Source organism: Panthera tigris, chromosome C1, assembly GCF_018350195.1.
Source record: "Panthera tigris isolate Pti1 chromosome C1, P.tigris_Pti1_mat1.1, whole genome shotgun sequence".
Classification (NCBI taxonomy): Eukaryota; Metazoa; Chordata; class Mammalia; order Carnivora; family Felidae; genus Panthera; species Panthera tigris.
In genome coordinates, this window is record NC_056667.1 from 34,608,139 (window position 1) to 34,619,215 (window position 11,077).

The window sequence follows — 11,077 nt, forward strand, 5'->3', positions numbered from 1 at the left end:
ATAGGATGCAATGAGATGAAAGCATCATTTCTGTGATATTCCTGTCAAAGATGCATAATCTAAGTCTAACATGAGAAAATATTCAACAAACCCTAATTGAAGGGCAGTCTACACAATAACTAGCCTGTAATCTTCAAAAGTGTCAAGGTTATGAATGTAAAGGAACTTTTACTGAGCAAAGTCTAAAGGAGGTTAAAGGGACTTGGTAACTAAACGCAATGTACATTCTGAACTGGATCAGTTTGCTACAAAAGAACATTACTGGGACAATTGGCAGACTGGAATGGGGTTTGACAATTAGAATGAGGTAAGGTACCAATATTAATTTCCTGATATTGCTGGTTGTATTGTGGTTAGGTAAGAAAATGTCCTTGCATGGAGGAAATACACCCAAAGCATTCAGGGTGATGGGGCATTAGGTCAGCATTAACTGTCAAGCAGTTCCACAAAAAATTCTTTGTACTCTAACTCCAACTTTTATGTAAATTTGGCCTATTTGAGACTTTTTAAAAATGATTTTAATCTATATGCTGCAATGTGGTTTCAAAGAGGGAGAGAGAACAGACGGTACGTGAGGGTGCAATCTCTCCACATTGCCCATGGAAGGTAGGCTATATGCTCTCCTTCAGCAGGGAGGCCAGCAAAAGCCAGCCCTTAATGCATCAAGTCTCCATGATAAGAGCTCCCACTCAATGGCCCCTCACTGGGCACTCCTGCCACCATTAGAGCCTTCTTAGGAAACACCCCTGCACACCCTGCAGAGGCATCCCATTGGTCTTGCACCCTCTGGCATCTTAGGGATTCCCCTTTCCTATTGCTGTGTTTATACTTCAGTCACAAGTTTGTAGAGTATAAGCCTGTAACTCGTATCATCAATTGGGACTTTGAGTATCTAGTCAAGGGGCAGAACTCAAAAGATCAGTTTATGATTCTATGTATTTGATACCATCTTTCATCAGAGACCAAGATTTAAACACATTTATTCTCAGACACCCTTTTTCTTCTCCTAGCAATAAAAGTAGTAAGTAGCCTATGGCAAGGAGGAAAATAAATGATTCCCTCCTCAAAATGAAAGGACCAGCCCCCCAATGGGGACAGGACAGTGGCAAACAGGGACTGCCATGGGGCCAGCCGGATTTGGAGAAACAGGTCTGCGCCACAGCCCCTGGAGGATGGTCTCTGTGCAGAGTATTTACACAACAGACACCAACGGCTCCTCTGCAGCCATTACTGTCGGTCAGGTAAATAACGCATGTGCCAAAACACACATTTAATGAGGGAAATAATATGCCTTTATAAAAAGCCTCAATCTGTATTTACCTGAGAGACCAGAGAAGCACCAAATCACCAGATTAGTGGAACCACAGAGGAGTCATTCTGGTGTCTTGGGTAAATAGACATTTTATAGCCTTCCATTACTGAGGGGGGAAGAGAGAGCAAAGGGAGGGGGCCCATTCTTTAACATCCACATACACAGGCCACAGGAACCTGGGGGATAGGAAAGTAGAGAAGGCTATCATGAAATATGTGGTCTACTCTCACCCCATCTCCCCAACTGCAAATACAGTTGATCTTTGAACAACACAGGAGATGGGGGCACCAATTCCCCCTGCCCCCACGCAGTGGAAAATCTGCCTATAACTTTTGAATCTCCAAAAACTTAACTACGAAGAGTAGTTGACCAGAAGCCTTACCAATAACATAAACAGTTGACTAATGCATATTTTATATATGTAATCTATATGTTATTTGTACAATAAAGATAAAGATGTTAAGAAAATTGTAAGGAAGAGAAAATATATTTAAGTATATTTACAGTACTGTACTGTATTTATGGGGGAAAAAAATCTACCGTTAAGTGGGTCTGTGCAGTTCAAACCCGTGTTGTTCAAGGGTCACCTGTATTTGGAATCTCTGAGGAGGGTATACATAGGCTTATACCATCTCTGGATTCAATCCATTCCATCGAAAACCAGACTGGGAGGCAGGAGTACATTCCAGAGAAACTCTAAGGCACTAGAGGCAGACTCTGAGTCCAGCTGACTATAAGCACCTGAGACAGCTGCAGCTTCCCCAGTTCCTAGTCCTAGGGTAAGTCCCTGTCCCAAACTGACCTTTAGTATCACAAGTGCTCAGGCACCTGAGTCACAGAGGCATCAACAGAGAACACGGTAATACCTGTCTGGAACCTGCTCAGTCACAGGCTCTGTATTAGGCAGATAAAAATAGCCTGGGAAAAATATAAATAAACTGCTTGCCTTCAAAAGTCATAATCTTCAATCTAATGAATGCATCTTTGCTGCCAGAGCACTTTCTGTGAAAATCACAGATTGTCCAAGGTGAAAGAAAACCTAATGGGAGACATAGTACAGCCACCTAGGGAAAATGAGCTCCAGGAAGAGAAAAGGGCTGCCCAAGACTCACATAGGAAGCAACAACATAACCCAAGGCTCCCAACTCCCATACCAGGGTTTCAGACCAATGCCCCAACACAAGGAACAGACCTCACTGCCCAACCCCCAAGCTTCTCTGCAGTCTCACAGTGGAGACCAAGGGCCTGAGGGCTTGGTCTAGTCTGCTGAAAGCTACAGGTTGAGGCAGAACAAAGCTTGACATGCCTTAGAACCTCTGCACCACTTTTGATGGCACCAAAGTGGAATGGAAGCAAGAACTGTAAAGCTAGGTCCTCACCTCAACAAAACACTCTCCTCCTCTCTACAACCTGTCACTCCCTCAGCCTGTAGCTACAGCTGCTTCTGCTCCAAAGCAGGGCTGGGGAGACCATTCCCAACCTCGGAAGAAGCTGCTAACCCCAAATTAACAGGAGAGCTATAGTCACTATAGTCCTGGAGACCTTCAGGAACACCAAATTCTGATGGCAACGTCACAGGCCACAGGAGGCTTACTCTCCTCTTCAATTAGCTATCTCAGCAGCTCAAGGCAGCACATAAAAAGAAGTGACTGATTTGCCTGTTGTTTGCTAACTTACCAGCCACACCCAGTAGTTTGGGCCAACTCCTTCAGGGGGCCAAAGCTGGGAAACATTTCTTTGCAAAGTCCTACAAGTCAGTTGTGACATCCATCGCACATGAGAAGGGCAAAGGTTTGTTTCCTAAAACACCATAAATAGGACAGAAATGGAGGAAGGGCATAGTATGTACTCGTATCCCTTTAAGTACCTCCCACACTTGTAGACAGCATCTGACACCAGAAGAGAGGTACTAAGAACCTCCCATATCCTGTTTGGAAACAGGGGTAGAGAAACAAGGAGTCTGGTTGTTTAAACACTGGAATTAGACAAGTCTAGGTTGAAATCCTGACTCTACTACATATTCTTTTTTTTTTCTTTTTTTTTTTTTTTTAAAGTAGGCTCCACATCTAACATGGGGCTCAAACTCATGACTCCAAGATCAAGAGTTGCATGCCCTACCAACTAAGCCAACCAGGCACCTCTCTACCATACATTCTTAATAACAATAACTATAAGAATGAATAATGATACCTATCTGTTTGGGGTTCAGTTCAACCACACAATGTATATAAAGCACTTGGTGTGTTGAAAGTATGCAATAGAAGGGAGCTAATATTGTTAAGGCATGAGAAAGAGGAGAGGAAAACAGGATTTTCTGAAAAATCTATTATAAGCCAGGCACTGTGTTAGTCATCTACATATTTCATGTCATTCAGCCCTCCCAACTCTCAGGCAAAGTGGGGAACAGTATTCCCATTTTACATGCAAGAAAACTAAGCCTCAGAGACACTCAGTTCTTCAGGGCCCTATTCCCTCTCCCATGTTTGAGGGCCCACATTCCCTACTTGATTGAGTCCCAGATCATCCAAAGGGCTAAAAATGCATATCAACTTCAGTTTTTCCTTTGAGTTAAGGTGTGGCTTTAACTAAAAGTAACTCAACCATAAGCAATGATAAGTCTGTCCAAAATCACCCAAATTTGTTATCATAATACATTTATTACATTTTAACAAGAAAAACAAATTGCAGCCTTGGGTACAAAAAACAGAAACAGGAAGTGGTGCCTTGGATTAAAACAACTGTAGCACAAGAAACTCAAAGCCTCTTCTCAAACACAATTCCAGAGGAGGAGCAGAGGAACTGGCAGGGGCAGGGTGACAACCAGAACTTGCTCAGGTCCCCAGATGTGATGTTTCCTTTTACAAATCTGTGCCTTGGCAAATGCTACTTTCCCTCCTTTGGAATGTTACTTCCATTTTCACCAGGCAAATTATTGCTCCTTCTTCAAAATGCAGCCCAAAACTCCCTTTTAGTAGCTTTCTCTGACACTCCATCAGAAAGCTAACTGTTTAAATGTTATCCAGTAACACATTCTGCTCCTATTTCATAACTTTTGTTTCACTATATTGTAAAATTTTAGTTAATCTATTTCTCCTACTATAATTTTCAGAGTTAGGTGAGAAGGATGTAAGATAGCAGGTATAGGTATGTGTATGTGTGCATGTGTGTGTAAAAAAGCATAATTTCTTTGACTTGTTTCTTGTCAGACCCTTTAATGCATTTTAAAATTTCAAGTAGCATTGGGGCGCCTGGGTGGCGCAGTCGGTTAAGCGTCCGACTTCAGCCAGGTCACGATCTCGCGGTCCGTGAGTTCGAGCCCCGCGTCAGGCTCTGGGCTGATGGCTCGGAGCCTGGAGCCTGCTTCCGATTCTGTGTCTCCCTCTCTCTCTGCCCCTCCCCCGTTCATGCTCTGTCTCTCTCTGTCCCAAAAAAATAAATAAAAAACGTTGAAAAAAAAAATAAAAAAATAAAATAAAATTTCAAGTAGCATTAAAGAAAAGCATAAGATTTTTTTTTTCCACCTTAATAGTGCAGGAGTTTAAAAACTCTAAGAAATGGGGCACCTGGGTGGCTCAGTTGGGTAAGTGTCTGACTTTGACTCAGGTCATGATCTCACACTTGGTGAGTTTGAGCCCTGCATCCGGCTCTGAGCTGACAGCTGCTTGCTGACAGAGCCTGCTTCGGATTCTGTGACTCCCTCTCTCTCTGCTCCTCCCCTGCTTGTGTGCGCACACATGTGCACGTGCACTCTCTCTCTCTCAAAAATAAATAAACTTTAAAAAAAAATCTAAGAAACACAGAGATAGACACAGATCCTTAAGGGCAAGGACCACATTTTACTCATTTTTGTATTCCCAGCACCCAGCACAGGACCAGGAACGAAGTTAGTGTGAATCAATGTTTGTTGAATGAATATGCCCAAATTTTTCAAGTGCTCTGGAATCAGAACATGTTAGAACAGAGCACACCCTAAGCCCCAAGCAAAGCTTCTTTTTTCTCTTTCTCCTTCTTCCTAGCCCACCCTATTCTGTCCTCCCCAGTTAAAGACAGAGAGAGACACCACATTGCCTTAGTGCTGGAATACTATTAAAAGGATTAATTTAGGGACCGGTGTTTGGACTGTCACATCCAATCACTACCCACAGATCTACAGCTTCCCAAATCAAGCTCATGCAAAGAGGAATCAATTGCAAGGACACAGAGGGTCTGAACAGGCATACTAATGGCCTCCTGAGGTGCCAGCGGCCAGCTCTGACACTCCCATAAATTATCTGCCTTTTGATTTTACCTGTAGCTGTGGGGCACAAGGCACAATTTTGAACATATCAAAGCAATCTCTTGTAACCCAAGGCTCCCCCAAGAATGTCCCCAAAGAGGGAGGGGCTAAAAACAATGACCCAAAGGGAATCTGCTTTCCTGGTCCAAGCAGTCATCAATTAAAACCCAACAGGACCAAGTGGATAAAGTGGGACCCAAATCATTTCTAGCACATCTGGACAAAGCATGCATCAGTCTGCAGTTCTGCAATGACTACATATCTCTCACTTGAAGGAAGAGAAATCACAGCAATAAACTAACACAATTTCATCTGGAGGCAAATCTGCACTAGCTCTGACAGTACCTTATAGCATGACCTTGGGCAACACACTTAACCTTCATGGGCCTCAGTTTCCTCACAAGGGTAGCAGAGACAATAATACTGACCACCTGATTGATTCCTAGAGTGATGGTGAAAAGTAATAAAAAACATTCAAGAGGCACTTTACGAAGATGTAGGGCCACAAGGGTGGAAACACTAATAAACGACCCTAACCAAATGGGAGAAATGACTGGTCACACTTTGGTGAATTTCTTTCAGGTAGCTGCTCACTCAATTCACTTCACTGATGGTACTGGGGCTAAGGTCTACCCTGAAGAAAGTTCTGATTTTCTGGACTCCTGATGTCTGAAAATTTTCCATTATGAAGAGTGGCCCCTTGCATTAGTTATAACTTCCTCCTGTCTACTGGCTGCCATCACCAGTGGTTATGTTTCTATCATATGGCCTTAATGACAACTGTGAGGCCCCCAAACATACTAAGCCAAAGGCCAACTCACCCTATTGTAGGGCTGCTTTTTAAAAAAATTATTAATTGTGTCAAATACTATTAGTGACAAAAGTTATTAAAACACTGTGCTAAGAACCTTACATACATTAGCTCATTAAATCCTTTAATAAACCCTATTAAGTCCCATTATCTGCATTTTACAGATAGGAAAGTAAAGCTCAGAGAGATAAGTCACTTGCCCAAGGTCACCTAAACACCATAATATAGGCTTTCAGAAACCTACAGACTTCCTTCCAGCAATGCAAGCAGGCTTATAGAAGGAGAAAGACAATTCATTGGGCACTCAACAGATACTTTATTTGGCTCCTGTGCCTGGCATATACCATCATATCTGAACCAGGAGACAGTCCCCAAAACAGAAAAAGGTCATCAGTCTGCTACAAGCAAGGAAAGGAAAGATTGAGTACGACATATAACAAAATGAGGACAATTCCCTAGAAAGCTTAGGAAAATGGGTCCTTCTTTGTATAGTTCAAAAAGTTTAAAGCAACTGACATTAAGCTATGAGCCCTAAGACCAACATCCCTACCAGGGTTCCATTTATTCCCTACTTCTTGGATTAGAAAAGACTTCCCCAAACCTTTTCACTCATTCTACACCTACTTCCCCTTCCTACATCTTTTCTAGTCTGTCAAATAGGAGCTGGTATCACCAACTCCTTTGGTAGACATGCTTTAAGCTCTAGTCAATGGCCAGGAAATTAATAAAGAGAACCAGTATATACATTATGCAAAAATTCAGTTGTACCCAATTTTTAAGTGTCAAAATACTGCCTCAAAGGGGTAAATATAAAATGCTGCCCACGTAACTATCACAGGCTCCTTACTGGTCTCTGCCTTCAGTATCATCCCCTTCAGTCCATTGTTAACGCTGAAATCAGAGCAAATGTTCTAAAACACAAATCTATTTATCATCAGTACACAGCTTAAAACTTTTTAATGGCTTCTTACTGCTCTTATGATAGTCTGATCCAGGTGTTGGCAAACTGTGTTCCATGGGCCAAATCCAGCTGCCACCTGTTTTTATCAAGTTTTACTGGAACATAGCCATGCTCATTCATTTTCATACTATGCTTTCATGCCGTAACGGCAGAGTCGAATGGAACTGAATAGTTGTGACAGAGACCCATGAAACCTAAATAGTTACTATCTGGTCCTTTACAGAAAAAGGACCTACTCTTTTCCTGACTAGTCTAACTTTTTCTCCATCCATCACCTAATCCTAAAAGTTTAAAAGGCCTTGGCCTCTGCTTACCTTTCCTGCTTCATTTCTCATCACATTCTCCAACTTCTTGCCCACTGAGTATGCTACGTTTTAATCACACTGAAATTCAGTTTCTCAAACCCAACAAAACTCTGACCTTCATTCACACTTGGTCCCTCATGTCTTCATCTAATTCTAGATGAGGGGGTTCTTTCCTCTGAGAAGCCTTCCCTGAGCCTACAGGTCTGGGTTGAGGACCTTTCTGAGTACTCCAAAAGCACCCAAACTTACCCTACCATAGCACTCCCAGAGTGTATCATAACTGCTTCTTTACTATCTATCTCTCCCCAGAATTTGTAAGCCCTGTGGCATCAGAGACAGCAGCTGTCTTGTTTACTACAATTCCAGGACCTAGCAAAGCACCTGGCCCTTCATTATTGAACAAACAGCTTCTGATATCCTGGATATCAATCATCAGAGTCTGCCTTTTTAGTCAGTCCTGATCCTTATAAAATGGATAGACTGGGATTAACCATTCACCCAACAATGACTCTCAATCCAAATCAAACCAAGATCCCAAAGGCCTTGGTCAAATGCATTATCAAAGCCAAATGAATGTGTTCTTCCCTATTATCTTAAGCTGTGTATTTCTCAGGATGAAAGACTGTTCTGGCTGTATTCAACCTTCCTGAACCTAAAGTAGGCACTCATGCAATGCCCACAAAGAAATCATGACAGAACTGGAGTCTGGATAGCCCACCTCCAACTATCACCACTTTATAGACTTTTGGTACATTTCAGTAGTCTTTGAGCACATGGCGTCTTATCAAAAAAAGCTACAGAAAAAAACAGTCTGCACCAACCACCATCCCCTCACCCTCCAAACCCAAATACTCATAAGAAAGAAGTCAAGCCAAACTTGACCATGCAACAGGATTCTCACCTCTCCTTACTTCGAAGATGCCAAGACTGCCAGCTGGGGATGCTGAAGGTTCTGTGAGAGCTGGAAAGCCCCAATGCTGTGGATAAATACACATCTCTGCAACAAGTCTATTTCAGTATAAAGGATCAAATCCCCAGGGGGCTGCTGCTGTTTGAAACAATTTAAGGGTCCAAATCTCAAGCCCCTAAACTCAAAACTACTTTGGGATAAGTTATCTATATGGAAGAACAATGCCTGAACAGAGCTTTTGGAAGCTATATATATAGTACCATATATTTTCGGAATGATGAATTTCATGTTCTCTGGTAGCATACTTCTCTTCATAAGGAGGTTATCTCCTAGAAACACTAAACATTTATAATATCTGAGCTTGGACTGAGAAAGATGGCCATGAAGTGGTGTCTCTCAGGATAACACCAGAATCCTAGTCTACTCGAGGATGGGTAACTGGTAAGGTTGATAATATTCAGAACTCAGGAACTGAGGCCAGGATTGGAGGAGGGGCTGTTTGCCACAAACCCACAGGTCTTAACTGCAAATGGCCAAATAGACCATTAAATACTTGCAGGATACCTCCAGGTCTACCTCAAGTCCTAAGAAATTCAAAGTGTAACCAAACCCTAAGTCAAATCATTAACGGACACCTGTCATACTCATCACCTAATTTAGATCTTTCAGAAGATTAGAAGCTGCAGAGGTGCTCCTGTAAGTGGGCAATGCCCTTTGCACAAAGAAACACTTAGGTTTGGAACCAATCTATTCCTGTCTACCACTCTACACATTTAAGACTTTAATCTACTCAAATCCCTTAGGAAAGACCACTCACCAACCTAACCGACCACAAAGAATACACTTTTCAAAATGAAAGAGAATAAAGGCACTTTTATTTGGAAATTTCAAGTTGGAAGGAGAGCTCTCAGCCAAGCTCTAGGACCTAGCTAACCGATTATTTACAGGATCTTTGGGCAGGAATTGTTAACGAGCTTTTAATTTGGAGTGCTTAAGTTGCCAAAGTGCTCTGAGCTCCAGTGAAGCACCACAGAATCCATAAAGGAAACCTTATCAATCACCTCCCGGCAGCTCCCTTCCCCCACACCCCACCTCTCTGAGGAAAGGCAGCCAAGTGGGTTTCTAACCAAGATCACAGACACACACATTAGTGGAGTCACACTCCAAGTCCCTGTTTATAAATTGGCTTTTAAATGGTAGGGGATTCAGGTATAATATACTTAAGCTCCAGGAACGAACCCACTAAAACAAGGCATGCCATGTATGATAAAGTCAGAATAAAGCAGAATTTGATGAAGCCAATTTCTGGTAGAAACGCTACAATCAAGAACCAATTCAGCCAATCACAACCTACTATAGTTCAAATAGCGTGTAGTTTTTAACCAATGGGATTCGTGTTTTTTTGCCCCTCAGCTCACAGAATGATAAAATGTCTGATAAGAGCTAATACCATAGAGGTGGCCAGAGACCTAGAGCAGAGACAACGATGGGCATTATCAATTTGCAAAATCCAACCCTAAGGGCAGAATCCAAACCCCCCATAAGGGGCCACATTCAGCATCTTCCAAGTCAACTAGGAGCAGTTACATTTTGCAAGAACTCGCAGTCAAGCCCTAATCCAAGTTCATGCTTTTTTTGTTTTAAGAAAACACCTGTTGCTGGAACATTTGCAGGAAAAGCAAACAGAAAGCTAGCTAGGTTAGGCCCCTTATTCACTCCTACCATCGCTACTACCACTGCTACAGATTTACAAATAGGTAAAATGCTAACACCGTGTGTGTGCTGGAGAGGGAAGAATGGGTTATTCTATCTACCACCTCTTTACTGAGTTATGTCCTCTGTGGTCAAACCTCTTGCTCTTCCCTAGTAGCCCTAAGTAAGAAGTTAGCACCCTTAATCACCTCACCCAGTCGGTCTTGCAAAGCCCTGCCCCGCTCCCTCTTAGCCCGAACGTTATTCAGTAGATCATGCATCCAGGGTGAGCACATGGGCTAGCACCCCAGGTTGCACATAGTGTGCGCGCCGCGACCCTCACCCCGCATGCATTAACCAGGGCCCAATCTGGGGGCCTCTCCCCATCACCCACCCCAGGGTGTTGCCCCCAACTCGGACCCATCCAAGTCCAGGGGAGAGTAAGGGGAGGGGCAGGGGGCCAGGAGACCAGCCCTCCTTCCCAGGGCCGCCCCCGCCCCCCGTCAGCGGCGGGAGAGGCTGTCGCCATGGCAACGCCCCCTCCTCGGGGCCAGCGCGGCAGGCTCCCTCCAGGTGCAGGCCCCGACGTCTCCCTCGGCCTCAGCAGGCGCTCGGGGCAGTTTACGGCGGCGGGCGCGGCCCGCGCCGACTGCGGCGCCAGCCAGGCAGAGGCAAGGCCAGCTCCGCCCGCTCCCCACCGCCCGTTCCCGGCCGCCTCAACAGCGGCAGCCAGCACCACGAGTCCACAACACACCGACTCACCTCCGCGCACTCTGACCCCGGCCGACGCGACTGACGGGCGGGCGCGGT

At 43.9% G+C, this 11,077-nt stretch overlaps 1 protein-coding gene across 8 annotated transcripts in view; it reads right to left on the reverse strand.

The window, feature by feature from the left end:
• Positions 1-11,051, reverse strand: part of ERI3 (ERI1 exoribonuclease family member 3) — a 127,731-nt gene extending 116,680 nt beyond the window's left edge. For 3 of the 8 annotated variants that reach the window (XM_007077307.2, XM_042996909.1, XM_042996907.1), the window contains exons 1-2: positions 10,662-11,019; positions 8,567-8,642 (exon numbers count right to left, since the gene is read on the reverse strand). In XM_007077307.2, coding sequence (XP_007077369.1) covers positions 8,567-8,642; positions 10,662-10,796 — 211 coding nt within the window. In that variant the 5' untranslated portion in view covers positions 10,797-11,019. The other 5 variants (XM_042996910.1, XM_015535368.2, XM_015535366.2 and 2 more) reach the window with 5 other exon arrangements.
• Positions 11,052-11,077: the final 26 nt, after the last annotated feature.